Source organism: Vicia villosa, linkage group LG2, assembly GCF_029867415.1.
Source record: "Vicia villosa cultivar HV-30 ecotype Madison, WI linkage group LG2, Vvil1.0, whole genome shotgun sequence".
Classification (NCBI taxonomy): Eukaryota; Viridiplantae; Streptophyta; class Magnoliopsida; order Fabales; family Fabaceae; genus Vicia; species Vicia villosa.
The window spans coordinates 218,215,549-218,234,433 of record NC_081181.1 but is presented as its reverse complement, the minus strand read 5'-3'; the positions used below and the strand labels follow the sequence as shown (position 1 = coordinate 218,234,433).

At 34.0% G+C, this 18,885-nt stretch overlaps 4 protein-coding genes across 4 annotated transcripts; 2 read left to right on the top strand and 2 right to left on the bottom strand.

The window, feature by feature from the left end:
• Window positions 1–5,616: 5,616 nt before the first annotated feature.
• LOC131653934 (GTPase-activating protein GYP1-like) lies at window positions 5,617–9,848 on the top strand. Its single transcript, XM_058924285.1, has 10 exons — window positions 5,617–5,857; window positions 6,145–6,286; window positions 6,399–6,591; window positions 7,700–7,770; window positions 8,097–8,234; window positions 8,328–8,419; window positions 8,581–8,852; window positions 9,056–9,141; window positions 9,305–9,406; window positions 9,498–9,848. Exons 1-10 carry the CDS (start codon window positions 5,769–5,771, stop codon window positions 9,657–9,659), a joined length of 1,347 nt encoding a protein of 448 aa, XP_058780268.1. The 5' UTR covers window positions 5,617–5,768; the 3' UTR covers window positions 9,660–9,848.
• Window positions 9,849–10,256: 408 nt separating this feature from the next.
• On the bottom strand, window positions 10,257–12,194 carry LOC131653937 (protein THYLAKOID ASSEMBLY 8-like, chloroplastic). Its single transcript, XM_058924287.1, has 3 exons — window positions 11,671–12,194; window positions 11,161–11,565; window positions 10,257–10,921 (listed from the first exon to the last, which is right to left on the bottom strand). Exons 1-3 carry the CDS (start codon window positions 12,019–12,021, stop codon window positions 10,892–10,894), a joined length of 786 nt encoding a protein of 261 aa, XP_058780270.1. The 5' UTR covers window positions 12,022–12,194; the 3' UTR covers window positions 10,257–10,891.
• Window positions 12,195–12,588: 394 nt separating this feature from the next.
• Window positions 12,589–13,427, top strand: LOC131653938 (uncharacterized). Its single transcript, XM_058924288.1, has one exon. The coding sequence runs from the start codon at window positions 12,746–12,748 to the stop codon at window positions 13,247–13,249; it is 504 nt and encodes a 167-aa protein (XP_058780271.1). The 5' UTR covers window positions 12,589–12,745; the 3' UTR covers window positions 13,250–13,427.
• Window positions 13,428–14,633: 1,206 nt separating this feature from the next.
• LOC131653936 (endochitinase PR4-like) lies at window positions 14,634–15,866 on the bottom strand. Its single transcript, XM_058924286.1, has 2 exons — window positions 15,241–15,866; window positions 14,634–15,134 (listed from the first exon to the last, which is right to left on the bottom strand). The coding sequence occupies exons 1-2, from the start codon at window positions 15,680–15,682 to the stop codon at window positions 14,728–14,730; spliced, it is 849 nt and encodes a 282-aa protein (XP_058780269.1). The 5' UTR covers window positions 15,683–15,866; the 3' UTR covers window positions 14,634–14,727.
• Window positions 15,867–18,885: the final 3,019 nt, after the last annotated feature.

Genomic DNA, 18,885 nt, shown 5'->3' with positions numbered 1-18,885 from the left:
AGGAAAGTTTCTAGCCACCGAGGTCTCCCACCTCAAATGCCCTAAATATAATGCAGTATCGTCGAATGCACGATGAGCCCGGTGAGTAGTGTATGGCGTTCAGACGATATCATCTACCTTCAGAGCATCCAATCCCCTCCTATACTCTGCAACACCATCCAGAACTGCCTGCCTACCTTCCATCTCTTCGCCCGTGGAGTGTCTGCTACGACATACTGCACTCTCCTATCACAGATTATGGGGAAATGCTCATATATCTAGCACTGGAGAAATAAAAACTAATTAATGTCACAAGAAATAATTAAATAAAAATAATTAACAAATGTTAGTATACCTGGAATAGACTCAAATAACTAGTAAGTTGTCTGGTCTCAAGCACAATCACAACTTCAAGTGTCTTATATAGCATGGTCAAGGCGGCTACTCCTAAAACCTACCATGGAGTATCTAAGCTACCGAACAACCACATGTATCAAACATCAACGTAAACACCTGACTTATCCGCAAAGAGAGTACGTGCCATCAGATGTAGCATGTACGTCCTAGCGGCAGTCTCATACCTCTCTGCCTCCACAAGCTCTTGGTACTTGTCCCGCAACCAAGACATTTGAAGGTGAAGTCTACTGTTAGCATCAAACTCTGCTAGCATGACATATTTAGGGACTTACAGATCCTCTGCAACCTGGAGTAACACTTTCGTCTGGTTAATAGTAGGACCAATAAAGAATATACCGTCAATGGGGAGATGAAACAACGAGGAGACATCATCAAAGTGATAGTTATCTCCCTAAATGAAAGATGAAATGAAGATGTCTCTGAGTTCCACCGCTCAACAAAAGCAGACAAAAGGATGGCGTCGAGCATGGTCAATAAGCAATGAGCGAACTCTAGAAGACTGAAATAAAAAACAATACGCCTGACATACGCAAACATCAGACTCAGGGGAAATTTCTTTAGCTTCGACCCGTGAGATGTGACTTTCAGCGGCAGACGCTCTTGTAGGAAACAAAGTTAAAAAAAATATCAGTAAATTTTCAACACATCTCCGAACCATAATAAATATTTTGCAACATATATATCTCTCTCAATCATATTTTGTATGCGACATGGTCAACATAGCCTATGAGTACAGATCGATCACTAGGTCCTCCAGGAAATGCTCCATCCGTGTGAACAAATGCCTCTGTAGAAGCACGAGTTGTGACCTCTGTATCTGTAGGAGTAGCATCATCATCGACAACAAGAACCTGGTCAACCGGTACAACCTCATCCTCTTATTATAGGGACTCATATTCATGTCATTGTTCCTACTATGTATAAGAAATCATTTAATTCAATGTCAATGGGACATACACCATTGTAAATTCTAGCTGAATCACATGCTTTTCATCCCCTGAACATAAATATTATTGGAAATATGAACAAGCATGTATTTCCTTCAAAATCTATCAATTTTTTAGTGAAATTTTATCAGGAAGTGGAAGAAAAATCAATTAATAGGTCAACTTTTTAATGTCCATGTTCTTTTTTTTCCAGTTTCTTACATGTCGTTTTAACTTTTCTTATAACTATTGTTTTTATACACTATTTCAGCAAATGTAATTGGTTTAGTTAGAGAGATTGGATACTCACAAATCAATATTGGAGGTAAAAAACTACAAGTAAATTTAGTGTTAAATGATCGGGGGGTATATGTATAAGAACTATGATGTTTTCAATTTTTTTTCCAATTATTCTTCCAATTTATGTTGTTTAAATGCATTGACTAACTTATACTATTTACCTTATCTAATTAATAAATGAAGTTGCATGTCTCTGATACATTAATGAGGATATCTCTTTGTGGTTTTGTTATTTGTCCTTTAAGCTTTACTTTGTATGTAGTCTTATATTTGAGTCTCCTCTTCAATTGTGCATTTTGAGGAATGTGTTTTGGATCAATATTTTAGCATGCATAATTCAAATTGTTTATGTTTGAGTATGAACATTATGCTTTAAGTCAATTAATTGATTTTGTGGAACAAGAATCATAATTGAGAGTGATTCAAGTCGCGTCAAAAGTAAAATGCCAAAAGATTTTTGAAAACTTGAACTTTTGAGATTTTGGATGTGTGCATTGGAAAATTTTGAGATTGATTCATCCATTCATTAGTTGTTGTATGCTTGTTCATCTGTTGTATTTAATATCTTTTTAAATGTATATTGTTGGAGATTTAGGGCCCGTTTTGTGCACAAGATAAGAGACAGGATATGATATATGTATCATATCTTATCTCAATCTAGTGTTTGATGACACAACAAAATATGATAAGTTAATCATGTAACTTATCCTATCCTGCCTCAGTAGTTCAAATTGTTATCCTGAATATGAGCTGGGTTAGAATCCGGAAGAATATGATAAGAAAATAATTAACTAATTTACCCGTATAAAATATAATTTAAAATCAAAAATTAAATATGACAAAATATAAATAAAGATTAATTTGATATTAAATTAAAAATATTAATAAATAATTTTTAAAAAACATGTATGATTGTCATAAGGGTAATTTTTAGCTTTATATAATATAAAAATTAAAACTTAATAAATTAGAATATTTAGAAATAAAATAATAATTATAATTTTAAAAATATGAATACTAATTTTATTTTTTATTAAATTAAATATATTTTTTTGCTAAGGTAATTTTGTCATTTACATATTATATATACATACTTTTATTTTGCTCATCTAACATTTATATATATATTATATTTGGTATCCTGTGTGAACCAAACATATGATAGGATAAATCTTATCCTATATGTATCATATCTTATATTTATCTTGTTTTATATCATGTCATGTCTCTGCGTATCAAACAGACCCTTATTGTGTTTGTTTCATGCATTATTTAAATCTTCCACACATTCATAGAAGTTTTGATCACATAATTGTGTTTTGTTGTATAGTTGCATGTCAAATTGCATATTTTTATTTATCATGTATTTCTTCATATTCTGTATTCGATATTTGTTATTGTATATTCTTCTTAGTTATGTTTAGCTAATTTGTTCTTCTAGAACTTCATTGTGTTGCTGGTTGTGTTTGCGTTTAGCCTCTTACACAGCTATCTCTTTTAGATCTTGTCAAAAGGACAGTGGTGGAACAAGTTAGGTTCTACATCTTCAATCCTCAAATGCTATAAATTTCTATTATTTATTAATTTATCAAAATATCCTTAAACCCCAGAAAACACAAAAATAACATAATAATCTAGAATAAGTAAATAATAACTATAATTCCAGCAAGACACACATATAATCGCTCAATTAAGCTAAATAATTAAATTATAATGTAAAGTCGGGGTGTTACACAAAAGGTCGTATTTGGTAACCACATGCTGACTAAGGAAGTAGAGTATTGGTAGGACAATGCTCGTCAGAGGATCGAAGTTGCAGGTACTTAGGTCACTAGGGAGAACTTCAAGAATGAATTCCTTGAGAAGAACTTTCCCGCTGATGTTCGTAGCAAGAAGGAAATCAAGTTCCTTGAGCTGAAGCAAGGAAACATGAATGTTGTTGATTATGATGCAAAGTTTAAGGGGTTGCGTAGGTTCTACCCGCATTACAATGGGGTAGGAACCGAGGGTTTAAAGTGTATCTAGTTAATTAGCTTGTATAGAAGAAGTATAAAATTTAGATTCCAAATGATCAAAATCTGGATTTCAAATAAAACCTTGGCGCCAAAACAGACTCAGAATCTGATATTCAAATTGAGCTTCAAGCGCCTTGTTGGAAACACAGGTACAAGCAGTCACTTACTGTACTCTGTGCAAAAGCAGTGCCATCTTATCCGAATATTGAAATTATGGAGAAAGTCAACTAGACGTTTTAGCACAAGACTCAAGACTGAGTGAAATGATTTCTTCGGTCAACCACTCAATGCCTATGGACAATCTTACTTAAGAAAGACAGAAAAAATAAAGAGATTACCCAAAAGATGAAGATCCTCATAGTACAAACTCCAAAGTCTCTCTCTTGAAAACTATTTCTTTAGCAAAGACACTTGTGCAAGTAACTTCTAGCATCTCTTTTGTTCTCTCATATAAGGATCTGAAGATTCAAAAAGGAAGTAACAAGATAATGCAACAAGAAGACACAACAAGAATAAGAATTGTTTTGCACTTTTAACTTCTGTACATAGTTGTTGTGTCTACACATATTGGTGAGAAGATTCTTACATTTGTATATCTTAGAAATCTCAAGAACTAAGGTCTCTGCGCGGGCTGTATTATTTGTACCTTTGATTGTATATCACATACATCTTGTTGTAATTATAAACACTTTGTTTAGAATTTGTATAAAATCTCTGGCTTAGTGTTTGAGCACAGAAGTTCCACCCATACACCGTAGAATTAGAAGGATGGATTAAGTGGCATATCAAATTCAATCATATTTTACAAGAAGAAAATTGTTGTGTAGATTAGATAGCCAACTATAATCTTACTTTGAACAACAACTGATTTCTCATTCTTCTTAATCTTAGTCGAATAATTTAAAGATCATGTTAGATTCTCTTAATATTTTTCCTCTCGTCTTCTGACTTATTGATTATTTAAACATGCAAAAAAGTCATGAACAATGGCATGATAAAAAGGTATTACATGGTTTATTTGAAGTCATGGTTATGATCAAGTTTTTGTTTGTTATTGAGTGAAAAAGTACTTGACCAAAGGCGTACCTTGTGAGAGTGTCATCATTTGACAATCCAGTTGAGTCTAAAAGGACAAAAACTTTCACGTTACAACCCCTTTGAGCATGTTCAATAGTATCGTCTAGAAAGCAATTGGATAAAGCTCAGTTGTAATGGTGCATACAGAAGATTACGTCTACCGTTAGAAGCAGATGTTTGTTTAGGAACTCTATCGAAAACTAGTTTAGGGGTTATGCACAGAAAACAGTATATGTGATGCTCTAACTGTGGAGATGTGAGAAATGAATCATGGGATTTAGTTAGCTTGACAAGAAAGAATTACAAATCTAGTAGTCGATAACGACTCTAAAATTCTAATAAATATGGTCAACTAAGAGGTGAGCAATGAGTACAATTTTCCAACCATAATCCATATAATTATAAGGAAGAATCTAAGTAAGAGACACATCAAATTCAACCTTATTTTACAAGAAAATTGTTGTGCAGATTAGATAACTAACTATAACCTTACTATAAACAACATTGAGTTTCTCATTCTTGCTAATTTTAATCGAATGATTTAAATATCGTGTTAGATTCCCTCAATATATTTTTCTATCGTATTCTTTGTGCCTTTAACCCTCTTTTGTACTAAAAGATATTTCCAAACACATTATTAGGAAATTTCACAATCCATCTATAATTGCCTTTAACCCTCTTGCTAATGAATATTTATCCACAATGTGTTCATGTCCTCCTCCTTTGATATACAAAATAAAATTATAACAATAACACCCAATCGAAAATTATTATAAAATTGTAACAATGAATTAAATTAAAACAAAACACAATAATATTATAATAATATAGATAATTTCTAAAATGATTTAATCAAGAAAAAAGAAAAAACCTTAAACAAAAGCAAAAAGGTAGTAAAATAAAAATGAAAGAGAGCTTTGGTTGAGTTAAAGAAAGGATGTTATTTTGGTTGGTTGAGTGTCGATGATGTTCCTTGCTTGCTACACTCATTCACTACTCATCACTTCTAAGCTCTCAATTCAACAACACTCTCACTTTTAACTACAGATCAACCATGAAGAACAACGATAACAACAACAACAAAGACACTACCATAGGAATCCTCGATTCTCGTTTCAACCAAACCCTCAGAAATGTTCAAGGGTATGTTCTTTTCTTTTCTCTCCCAATTCCTCTTAAATCATCAGCATTTCAGGAAAATTCATGATCTTCACAATTACACTACTCGATTTGTTTGTTGATCTTCAATTGTTGATTATTTAAACATTAAGATCAATGATTTTGAATAATTTGAATAATTTGTCTGTGTCTGATTACTAACCCTAATTTTCATGTATTCAAATTGAATAGCTTCTTCCTAGTATTGTGAACAATTTGTTTGGTTTATGGTTTATAGATTTATATGTTTGATATGTTCTTTTTTTGTTAAGGTTACTCAAGGGTCGTAGTATTCCTGGGAAAATATTATTGAGCCCGAGGGATCCGATCGATAATTCAAGCTTATGCTCGCCGACTTTCCAAAGGAGTTATAGTGATGCCGGTACAAGTAATCGCGCAATTGAGACAGTAGAGGTGAATTTTGTATTCATATTTTGTGGTTATTTATGATATGTCTTGTTTTGTATGTCTTCTATAAGACTGATTGGTAGCACATCATCAAGTGTGAGTTCTACTATTAACACAGGAGGAAGTTCGAAGCGGAAGCAAATCATTTGGTGGTATTACTGTTGATAGTAAATCAAAAACTTCGACCTCGCATGTAGAGAATCCGTCTGAGGAGGTACAAGTACGGAAAACTTCCATGGGTGCTAGAGCTACTGATTCTGCAAGAGTTATGAAGTTCACAAAGGCGCTTTCTGGAACAGTGGTTATATTAGGTATAGTTTTAACTTCTGTATTTCTATATTTTTTTTTATATAACTTTATTGACTAATTATTCGTTTTTCCCAAATGACTACTTCCAATTATGAAAGTATCATATTGGTCATATGTAATTCTGAGCTGTATGTCCAGATAAACATACATACTGTTATACGATGCAGGGTTCAACTTAAGTTGTAAGAAAAACTGAAACATTGCTATTATAAATAACTTTCTCTCCCAGTTTTTTAGTTGTAGATTTTTCTATGAACTTAGGTTTGCTGTTAATTAGTAGTCACTGTGTACAAATTTATGTACCTGTCTCACCATTTACTGCTTTAGCATAATCAGACATAATGCTCCTATCACAACAAGAAGCCATAACACACTAAAGTGAAGTTTACTACTTGAGTATCTTTCATTCTCATTCTCTTGATTTTTGTCCAAAATATTGCCGATTGTCAAGTGGTTAAGCCTCTAACAATTCATGTTTGCTTATGTTGTAAAGAAATTATGATAGAAACCAGAAAAAATAGGTTAAAAACTGTATTATTTACTGCAAACGGTTGTGCTTGAAGCTCTTACAATGGTGGATGAAACACAAAATGTAAACCAGAGTTCTATGAACTCCTAAACCAGAGAGTAACTCTCCTATCAACTTTCTAAGAAACTTTCTGAATGCCTACTCTTTTCCCTCCCCTTTCTCTTATAACAAGTGTTATCAAATTGCGGCGCTATGGCTGCTATGGCAGATATACATGGCGGTTTTTGGGCTCGCCACAATGGTAAATATTGGCTGATATGTTTTCTCGCCATAATCTGCTGAAATGGCCTCACAAAGCGACTGGTATGGCGGGATTTTGGCTCTCCGCCATGGACCGCAATCCGCTATCGACAATACTGCTTATAACAGAAAATCCCTAAAAACCAGGGAATATCCTAACTGACTCAACCTTCTAGATGCTGCAAGTGTGTGACTTGGGCCCAATGATTAAGCCATCAAATCCATTGGGCCATGGTGTTCTATCAAATTATCTCTCAATACTATTTATTTAGTTTTCCAGTTTTCAAATGCCAAACTGATTATGCAAACCATAATAATTTTCTTCCTTAACTATCATGTAGACAAATTGCGTGAATTAGCTTGGAGTGGTGTTCCAGATTATATGCGTCCTACAGTGTGGAGAGTTCTCTTGGTAAGCATGCTATATGATCTTATAGAAGCACTATACAATGGATTTTGGAGTTCAGATTATAATTCATTAGGGTATATGTATTCTTGTTATATTTTGGTGATATCTAAACAAATCATTAAAAGTGGGTTGCAGAATTATTCTTTCATGGAGATTTGATGCTGCTTATATACAAATTGCTATGAAATAAGACCATGCAGAGGATTTTGAAAATTAAAAATGAGGGTTTGGGGCACTATAGATAATCATTTTAAGCTAATAGGTCAACACCATGTTTTTCCATGGATAATTTCTTTTCTTCTTGAAATTTAAAGATGAACTGACAACAGGGATATGCACCAACTAATTCAGATAGAAGGGAGGGAGTTTTGAGAAGGAAGCGGCTCGAGTATCTTGATTGTGTTTCTCAGTACTATGATATCCCTGATACAGAACGATCAGATGATGAAATCAGCATGCTTCGCCAGGTATTCTTGATTATACACATGCCACTCTTGATTGTCTACGAAAACATATTCTTCTGTTTGTAATGTTTTTTTTTTTTTTTACATTTTTTTTAGATTGGCGTTGATTGTCCAAGAACTGTACCTGATGTTTCATTCTTCCAACAACCTCAAGTTCAGAAATCACTGGAGCGTATTCTTTACGCATGGTATTTTACAGATAACCTGTTTCTTGGTCCTGTTATTATTTTCATCCTAGTATTCTTTGTTGTGAATTTTGAGGTTAAAAGATGGTTTTTTTGCTTGCAAAAATTGCAAGTTTTTATTATCATGGTTATTTTGCTTACATGATTTCCTCATCTTCTGCCAGGGCCATTCGGCATCCAGCAAGTGGATATGTTCAGGGGATAAATGACCTTGTCACGCCATTTTTTGTTGTTTTCCTATCTGAATACTTAGAAGGAAGCATAGATACTTGGACAATGTCCGATTTATCTTCAGATAAAATCTCTAATGTAGAGGCTGACTGCTATTGGTGCTTGTCGAAATTGCTTGATGGTATGCAAGACCATTACACATTTGCTCAACCGGGAATTCAAAGGCTTGTTTTTAAGTTGAAGGAATTGGTCAGGAGGATTGATGGTAACCTTTTTCTCAGGCCTATTTATTTTCTTCAAGTGTGAACTTAATTACCCTATTTTTGCATCTGGGATTGAGATTTGGATCGGCATTCGTTTTACCAAACCAACTAATTTTTTGTTTGTTATTACTACACGATTATACGATATATTACTATCTGTATATGTCCGTATACAATCTGATACTGAAACTTTGAGTTGCACCAGAACCTGTCTCAAGCCATATGGAGAATCAGGGACTGGAATTTCTTCAATTTGCTTTCCGCTGGTTCAACTGTCTTCTAATCCGCGAGGTTTGCTTTGATTTTTTTCCTTAAAAGTTTAATAAATTTCTACAGAAGAACATCTCTATAATTAATATAGGGACTGCATATTAAGTTTCAAGGGATAATGGACTAAACAAAATTGACACAGCTTTTGCGCTTTTTAAGTCTGATGTCTGATTTATGTTTTCAGTTACCCTTCCAACTTGTCACGCGCCTTTGGGACACATATCTAGCCGAAGGTGATGCCTTACCAGACTTCCTTGTGTACATATTTGCGAGTTTTCTTCTTACGGTGAGTCTGTATAACATGATGCTTTTGCATAGTATTTCTTTTATACAGTAGAGAAGTAAATGTTCTCTAATCTCTATCGTTGCTTTTTCAGTGGTCAGACGAAATTCAGAAGCTTGATTTTCAAGAGTTAGTAATGTTCCTTCAACACCTTCCAACTCAGAACTGGACTGATCAGGAGCTGGAGATGGTACTCTCTCGAGCGTTTATGTGGCACAGCATGTTCAACAATTCTCCTAGCCATTTGGCTACCTAAATGTCAATTCTGAGTTTCTGTATTTAATTTTTCTATTTTCAGTCTTTTCCTCATTCCATTAGACTCTTTCCCCCTTTGGTGTGTGATGCTTGTTTCTTATAGATGATCTCTATTTTTCTAAAACCGATTTTACATTTGTTTTGCAATGTAATATCTTGTAAAGGAAAAGGTAAAAATAAACTTGAGATAGAAGCTATTATTTTTTCATGTCTAGCAATGTCAATCAGAATATTCAATACTGGATAGCGGCACGGAGTGGCCGATCCTAGAAGTGAAATATTGTATAGCAGGATGACTGCAATTTGATATTTTTTTGAAAAAAAGAAAGAAAAAAAGAAGTATTAATACACATGAAATACAGAAGAAAATAAAAACAAAAGTGTGAATAATGCATATGAAATAAAAACAGGGTGAGATAAAATGAAACAGATTGCAGTAAATTTAAAATGAAGAAAGTAAAAATAGATGAAATACAAATAAAAACAGATGCAATACAAACAAAGTGCAGTGAAACATGAGGGAGAGAGGAAGAAACAGAGTTGATGGGGGAAAACCAACTGAAGAGGGAGGGCGGCGGCAATGGCGGCTGAAAGGGAGGAACACGATGACTGTGCAGAAAGAGAGGGAGGAAGGTGAAGCAAAGTTAGGGCTGATATTCAAGCTAAAAACTGAAAATGACCCTTTAAACCGATTAAATCTTAAGAGTAATTTCAATCCATCCAATAACATCCTCAAAGCTGAACTAAATTGCGCCACAAGGGCTTTTTGGTCATGGCCGGCCTCAACTATCCATCACTATCTAGTATGATTTTAACAACCAATGGAGTTAATAGACAGTTCTGTCAAATTATACTTGATTTGAGAGTCTTATCTGATTTAATGTCAATAATGATTTGCTTAGTTGATAAGTGCAAAACTTTTACTCTTAATGCTACCATCTAAAAATCTACCATGACTTTCTCAACAAGATCATAAATCCTTATGCATATTAGCCAAAGCCCTCACTAACATTGCAACAACCCACAACTATATATAATTTGGCTACCCTAACCATTCTAAAACCATTAGTGCCTATCCCATTCGCATATGCCATCATTACAACCAAATTGACAGTTGCCACTAACAGTATTTGCACAAAAATAATGTTGAATTGAAAAGCTCGAATGTGTAGAATACTGAACGCAGCATCTCCGATAAAACCAGTACACTAGAGCCCCCATCAACGCAGGAAATTACACAACCAGATTGACACGTCTTTTTGCCTGAAATAAACAGAAATCACATCTAATTAAATCCAGAGAAAGAAAAAACAATAGTTGCATAGCATATCATAGAGGTGGAAATAGGCTCGACTAAGCTAGACTTGTAAGCTTGGCCTGCTATAAAATATTAAAACCTATGCCTATCCTAACCTAGACAGGCCTGCGTAGAATAGGCCGTATGTCCCTGTTAGTTGGCACGACCGATTCCCACCCTAAAAACCATTGAATTTGAAACTCACATGTATCTGCTGGACTTTCTGAACAAATTTACCAGGTGCATTAACATAGTCAAAACTCTCTTTCTTCAAACTTTCAACCAGCTCATTTTCTCCATTCTTCATCAAACTCCTAATCAATATCGTAAAAGTCAATTCATCCGGCAAACACCCCGAACCCGAACCCTTCATCGTTCCAAAAACCTCCATCGCCTTCTCCTTATTACCAACTTGCAAATAAACCCCAATCATCTCATTAAACAACCTCGTATCCGGCTTCAACCCCTTCTCCACCACCCGATCAAACATCTCTTCCGCCATCTCAATCATCTTGTTCTTCCCCAATAACAATATCATGTCAGAATACAAAGACAGTAACAAGGTATCATCACACCTATCTTCCTCATCACCAATAATAAACTCAAAAACCTAAACTTCAATCATGAAACACAAAACTAAAATTAACTTCAATTCGAATAATAATAATAATAATCACTTATTCTATAAGTGCTTAACCAGAAAGTTGTTTGTTACCTTGAGAGATAAATGGAGTTGGTTTTGTCTTTGCAATTCAGCCAAAACGTCTAAGACATCAGCCTTCAAGAGTCGGAGGAGTTTAGACTTGAGAACTTGGTTGAGTTTTTCGTCGGAGTTTTTGGCGAGTTTGAGAGCGTGAATTACTGAAACGCTTTCTTTTGAAATTACCATTGACGGTGGCTTTCTTTTTTGGTATGAACGGAGACCGCAAACTACTGTTGTTGCTTTGGTTCTTCTATGGTTGTTAAGGAAGTGATAGTAATTGATTCTGTTGTTGTTGCTGATTGAAATTGGGGTTGGGAAAAGCTCTGTTGTTCGGAATATTGAACCGGTTGCTCTGAGTATCATCTTGGAGATGTAGAGACAGAGAAATTGGTAGAGATTGGGGGAAAATTTCGGGGAGAGGATTGAAGAAGAAGGAGAAGGTGGAGAACGATGAAAATGGTGATTTGGGGAGAATTTTGAACCGGTTCAGTTTTATCTCCCTCTATGTGTATTACAGTAGTACCCATGAATTAATGTTTTACATTTTTTTTAATTTAATTCGATGATTTCATACTTCATGTCATTTTGCGTCATCAAATTGGAGATATTTTCACAAAATATCTTCTTTGTAGGAGTAGTCATTTAGAATTCTTAGAGAGAGAAATGCTAGCAACACTCTCTTTTTAACACTCTCTCCAACACTCACCTTCTTATTGGTTCAAACATGTGTGGGTCCTATCACTTTATGTGGGATCCATTTTCAATATGAGAGACCCATATATGTTCTAACCAATAAGAAAGTGAGTGTTGGAGAGAGTGTTGAAAAGAGAGTGTTGCTAGCACTCCTCTTCTTAGAAATACATTCAACGTTTCACATCTTTATATTAAGATTGCATAATATATGATAAAATATCTTTTATTTTTATTTTAATTAAAAATAATTAGGAACCTTAAAAAAATACACCAGTGGAATAATCTTCAAATAATAGTAATCATCAAACATACTCCTTTGATGAACACCAGAAAAAGCTAGTTGCAGATTCTTCGATCGAAGCAATCCGATAGAGTTGAAATCTCGGATAGAAAGATGGGGTTATCACCATCAAAGCGAGTGAACAACACTTTACAAAACTCGACTCAATTTGACTCAGCATGCGACTCAGTCTTCTCCCAATCTCTTTCTCTAACAGACCATACTTTCCCAGGAGTCTTACCTTACCAGCTCAAAACCGCTTCCGATCAAATCCACATCATCCTCTCCGATTCTCACTATCCACTCATCCGCAACTGGCTCCCATCCCCTCCCGATCGGACACAAGTTGACTCCGCCCTCCGCCATGTCCTCCCGCCCGATCACGACCGCAACGACGTCCTCCGACTCCCGCTCTTCAAGGATTGGGCTCGCTACCTCTACACGGACGCCGTCGTGTCCTCCGCCACCAAAGCGCTTCTCTTACGAGTTCCCGTCGGTGTTGCCGGAATCGTTGGAATCAGTGCCGTCGCTCACCCTGGTCCGGCACTGGTTGGGACTTTCGTTGGAGCTTACTCGCTCGGTGTTGCTCTCTCTATTTTTCTAGGTTTATCCGCATGAATCAATTCTAATTCTATTGCTGTATTTTAAGATAGATTAGAATTTGAAGATGTTTTGGTTGCATCATCCTCTATGTGGTGTATTGCATAAGAATAGGTGAATTTGCAATTGCAAATGTTGTATTGTATAACTCTTTTCTTGGAGGAGTTCATATATGGAATGGACCAAATGTTGTATATCCTTTATGCTAGTTTTGCTATGCATAGCCGGTCCCAAGCCCGAATAAAAGGAGAGGATTGTGTAAGGCAGTTGGCAGCCAGCGTAAAACTTTGTTGAATTTCTGTGATATGGATCAACTACAAAATGATGTGAATGCTAGGTTGTTAGAAGCATGATCCTATATAGAATATTATGGCGAAAGTTGATTTATGTAGTCAATTCCCATTTGTGGGATATCAGGCAGCGTCCTTCTAATTCGAAGAAAAAAACTTGATAGAAACATGGTATTTTATTTGACAGAAAGTAATAAGCCCTAAAAAAACTCTTTTAGGGTTTGTTACCTTGGTCAAATACACCAAAACTCATCCTCTGTATCTTGTTCAGAATATTGCCATATGTTTGACTATGAATAACTTTTGACTAATCAAAGTGGGGTTCGCCTAACATATATGTATGGGATCTCAAAGTCAAAGGTATGTATCAATTGAGAAATGGTTGCCTAATTAAAGCATGAGATGAAAATTTTGGAGGTAATTTTCCTGTATGTTTTTTGGTTTTCATATCTTGCAACCAATGTCAAAGTCATATCATTCCGTAATTTCACAAGTAGAAAACAAGCTTCTAGTTGTTGGAACAATCAATGCTGTTAAAATAATGTCAATATACTTATTAAATTACGGTGCAGATTGTGCCAACAACCTGTAGCATTGTAGAGTCAACCTAGCTTTTATTCTTGGATTATGTCATGTCATTACTCTTCCTTCTTTCTACATTGTGATAATGAAAAGTTAAGTGGAGCCAGTTCCACCAATGAATACATGTTATGCTAGGCATTCAGTGTTTAGTTGTTTGCTTTGAGCAGAAACGACAAACTCTTCCTTGTAGAAGAAGCACTCTTGGCACAGACACTGGAGTCCTATTCGAGACGATTGAGATGGAACTAGATCAACGGAGGCCAAAAGTATGGTATTTTGATTAATGTTTCTGTTTCTTCCTTCACACACCATGCTTGAACTCTGTTATTTTGTAAAACACTGTTGTTTGGTATTAGTTAGGTTTTTTTGTTTTTTAGTTAAGATTGTAGAGTTGTCATCCAAATTATACTTAATATTCTCCTCTTTTGTTTAAAAGTAAATTGAACTCACAAGTATATTCTGAAAAGCAATAACAATAATCAAATTAATATATGATATCATTTTAATATATTGTAAAAGGAGAAATTGAATTGTGTGTGTATAGATGGTATCGTTTATCCATACTGCGTAAATCAAATCAAATACTGTACTATATAATCTGTATGTGTTGTATTGCTAGGTAGCTTAGCAAGTAAGATTATCACCAGGAGCAACACCCAATTTACTACAATACTGAGTGTAGTAATCAACACGAGCCTTAACTGTGTTGGGGTTTGCACCATCACATTCAAGTTTACCATTAATGGCTCTAATGGTTGCACCAAAGCCCTGGTTAACAACACGGTGAACATTTTTCATCCAATACCATAAAGCTGTCTTGAAGGACACTGTAGGATCATTAGCCACTGTTTCGGGAGAGTTCAATCCGTCAAAACCATTGTCCTTCCCGGCTGGTCCGTAGTTGTAGTTCCAAGATAATTGAATTGGTCCACGACCGTAGTATCCTTTGTTAGGGACACATGGGTACTCTGTGTTGTTTTCATCACAGTAGTCCTTTGATGCACCGTCAATCTCTTCTATATAGCAAAAATCTGCATCAACATTTCACATGTTATGTCTGTTCATAAACATTACTAAAAAAAAAAGAGATTATGTGTGATTAAGATTTAAGAAACATGAAATTTATTGAATACTTACGTCCAGTTTCGTGTGTAAAATGTGCAAAAGCAGCTGCAACCTCGCGTTTGGAGTCATCGGAAGAACCAGCTCTACCAAACTGGTTATAAGAATTGAGTGCATCAAGAAAAGCAGCTCTTGTGTAGAAGCTCTTTCCTGCACAACTAGAGGCAGCTTGATCAATAATACTATTGAAAAACTCTGGTGTGACAATGTCAGCAACATTAACATCATTGCTAGGACTAGGAGTACTAGGTGGAATATTTCCTCCTTTACAAGGACCCTCTTGGCACCCTGTGCCACAATATGCATCAGTGTTTCCACAATAACCATATTGGCTACAACACACCCCTTCAGCACACCCACAGTTTTGAGCACTCACATTTTTTGGTACTATAATCACAATAAGAAAGGCAATAGCAAGTGTTGCTATTGATATGTTTAATGACTTGTTTTTCATCATCTTGAGAGGAATGGGAGTGAATTTAAGTTATTTAATAAGCTGGTGGAGGGTTTTGTATTTATATTGATTGGTAGGTGTTGTGGTTGAGAATTTGCAATGAAGAAATGCTACGTACTGTTTAGTTATGTGGTTGACGTTTGAGTTTGAACATGTCAAAGACTGAAATTCCAATCCTTTTCTAGAGAGCATGTGGGATGTTTAGTGGATGGACTTTTAGTTTTACTTGCAGAAAAGTTAACACGGCTGTGTTTATTAAAATGGTCAAACATTACGGTTCCTTCTCCATAGTATGTCTATCAATCTAAAGTCAAACATTTTTGCACCAACAGTCTCTTATTTCATAATTAGAGGGATGTTATCAAACACGCTTATAACACTCGTTTATTATTATTAATAAAATAATAAAATTGACATGCATCTCACTAAATGAGTTTCATATATATATATATATATATATATATATATATATATATATATATATATATATATATATATATATATATATATATATATATATATATATATATATATATATATTTGAAGAGATTTATGAAAATTTTAATCAATTAAATAGAGAAAGGAACACTGCAATGAAAAATAAGCAAAAGTTTCCACAATTTTGTGACCGGGAGTGTGTAAAGAAGGTAGTTACTGAGTGTGAGATTTTAGAACATAAAGTATAGACACTATGATTAAGAGGAAGATCAATTTTACATGCTTATGAGAAATTAAGTGGACGAGTGAAGAAAAATAATTACATAGTTTGGGGTTTAAGCTTTGGTACAATGGAAAATTTAGATCGAAAAATTGGGTGAGAGTTATTATAAAAGGGTAGAAGATCGATCATAGTCCTAAAATTAGTAGTCGAACAAGACAGATTTGTTGTTATTAGTGTTTACGCACCTCATGTTGAGGACATTTTAAAATTCAAATTTGAGAGGAATTAGAAGGTTTAGTTCATGATATACTTAAGGAGATCAATTTTTTAGAAGGTTTAGTTCATGATATACTTAAGGAGATCAATTTTTTAAAGGGGGTCTTAATGAGGCATGCAGGGAGCGCATCGAGAGGCTTTGAGGGAGTACATGAGAGGTATGATCTCTGGGAAGTAAAAATGTGGATGGTAAACTCGTGCTAGATTTTTCGTCAACTTTTAGTCTTATTATAGCTAATACATGTTTTAGTAAAAATATGAGCATCTTATCATATTCAAGAGTGGGTAACATATTCTCATATAGATTTATTTCTTATTAGGAAATAAAATAAGAATATTTGTTTGGACGGTAAAGTTACACTAAGAGAGATATTGACTATTAAATATAAAGTATTAGTTATTGATGTTAGAGTCAAGATGAGAGTGGAGAGAAGAAGCCACAAGGGGCTCCACCGATTAAGTGGTGACATTTAAAGGATAAGAAACACAAGATTTTCCAACACAATATCTTTGAGGGACATTTTGGCAGCCCTAGGTGTAAATGATATTTGAGATAATATGACACAATATAGACACAACGATCGAACTTAGAGGAAACTCAATTAATAAAACATTAAGTGATAAAAGATAATAAACAAGATAAGTAGCAAAATCAAAATCCTAGAGGGGCAGAGCAACTTAAAAAGTTTAGCATGGAATCTATATGGCATGATAATGGAGTCTCCAATAAATAGAGAGAACGTGTGTCTGCAAGGTTATTGCTTCGACATTTAAGTGAGATCTGAGATTTGTAATTTGTAGGAATAGAATGAATCATGCTTTGAAGTGGAGCAATATTGCGCCTATATAAAAACTACATTTTAATCACCCCAACAAATGTGTCTTGTAATACGAAAGACCGTTGAATTGACTCCAAAGACTGATATGAGTGCGGTGTCTGGCTCTTGTGTGCAGTTTCTTAACAAAGGTTTATCTATTTGTTAGACTTGAACAATCGAAATTGTGGGCTGAAATTTTGAATTGGTTAGATCTTATATCGAGTCGTATGATAATTTCAAAACAAGTCTCTTCAAACTAATCTTCTAATAGTTAGTCCTATACCATGATTATTATGACTACGTATTAAGAAGATAATAGATGTGTTTTTGTGTGGTGTCCAATCTTCTTAAAACACGAAAATGGAATGTTAACTTCTAATTGTAATATATTTTTCAATTTATGATTTGGATATTATTTTAGAAGAGAGAAAATGTTAACATGATCGAATTGATGAAGAATCCTGATGAAATTTAAAATAATGAAACAATGATGGTGACTTAAAGAAGAAATATGATAAGCTGAATGGGCCGAATTTGAAAAAAATAAATTATATAGCAATTAATAGAGACTCTAATACAATCAATTAATTAATAAAAGAAGAAAAATTGTAGTAGAAAGATCACACTCTATGTTAGCAAGTGCATATGCATAAGTATTCGACTTACGATAAATATGATAAACTTGCACCTTCCAATTCAGTTTGAGCAACAGTTGAATTTAATGTACCAATGACATTCTAGTTATACTTCTTAGTCCAGAATTCAAAATGTTTTTACCAACTACTTTTGAATCTATAAGAAGCTCAATAAATCCTTCAACTATTTTATAAAGTTGTGGTTGTTACTAATACAAGCACAAATACAATTTAATTAATCAATTTAAGTGAAAAAAACACCCCAAAAATATAAATTTCAACTTGGTATTTTAGCTCTTTCTTGAGTCATTTTCTTTCTTCTTAAAATCATCAATATTTTTTATTAACTTTTTCTTTATTACATCTTATTTTTCATTAAATTAAAAAATTTAAAATTTAAAATTTAAATAACTTGAAAAACTAGAGTTCAAATAAATATTTTAAATTCTAATTTTTTTTGATTTATTCTTAATTATTTTATTTTTTTCAACGATTATTTCTCAATCCCTTTTGAAATTTTAGTATGTAATTCATCTATAGAAATTATTTATAAAAAATACTCTTTTTGACTTTCTAAATTGGACATAATAGTTTAGGGGAGTATGCCTAGAGTTGAAATAGACCTACCAATGGATGAAAAATCTTTGTTGCAAAACATACGCAAACTGAAAACAGATTCACTGCGGTCACAATTCGCTGTATTCACGCATTCGACACTTTTAATAGTTGGATTAAACGATTTAAATTTAAATATAATTTTTAATTTATATTAAATGAAAAATATTAAAATTTTAAAATTTTATCCATTTATTGCAT

Excerpts from the sequence above, each read along its gene's own strand:
- LOC131653934 (XM_058924285.1), top strand. The coding sequence starts at position 5,769 with ATGAAGAACAACGATAACAACAACAACAAAGACACTACCATAGGAATC. Across the intron at positions 6,287-6,398 it reads GCGCAATTGAGACAGTAGAG|GAGGAAGTTCGAAGCGGAAG; the intron begins GTGAATTTTGTA and ends CTATTAACACAG. Across the intron at positions 6,592-7,699 it reads TGGAACAGTGGTTATATTAG|ACAAATTGCGTGAATTAGCT; the intron begins GTATAGTTTTAA and ends ACTATCATGTAG.
- LOC131653937 (XM_058924287.1), bottom strand. The coding sequence starts at position 12,021 with ATGATACTCAGAGCAACCGGTTCAATATTCCGAACAACAGAGCTTTTC. Across the intron at positions 11,566-11,670 it reads AACTCCATTTATCTCTCAAG|GTTTTTGAGTTTATTATTGG; the intron begins GTAACAAACAAC and ends ATTGAAGTTTAG. Across the intron at positions 10,922-11,160 it reads AGAAAGTCCAGCAGATACAT|GCAAAAAGACGTGTCAATCT; the intron begins GTGAGTTTCAAA and ends TGTTTATTTCAG.
- LOC131653938 (XM_058924288.1), top strand. The coding sequence starts at position 12,746 with ATGGGGTTATCACCATCAAAGCGAGTGAACAACACTTTACAAAACTCG.
- LOC131653936 (XM_058924286.1), bottom strand. The coding sequence starts at position 15,682 with ATGATGAAAAACAAGTCATTAAACATATCAATAGCAACACTTGCTATT. Across the intron at positions 15,135-15,240 it reads TTTTACACACGAAACTGGAC|ATTTTTGCTATATAGAAGAG; the intron begins GTAAGTATTCAA and ends ATGTTGATGCAG.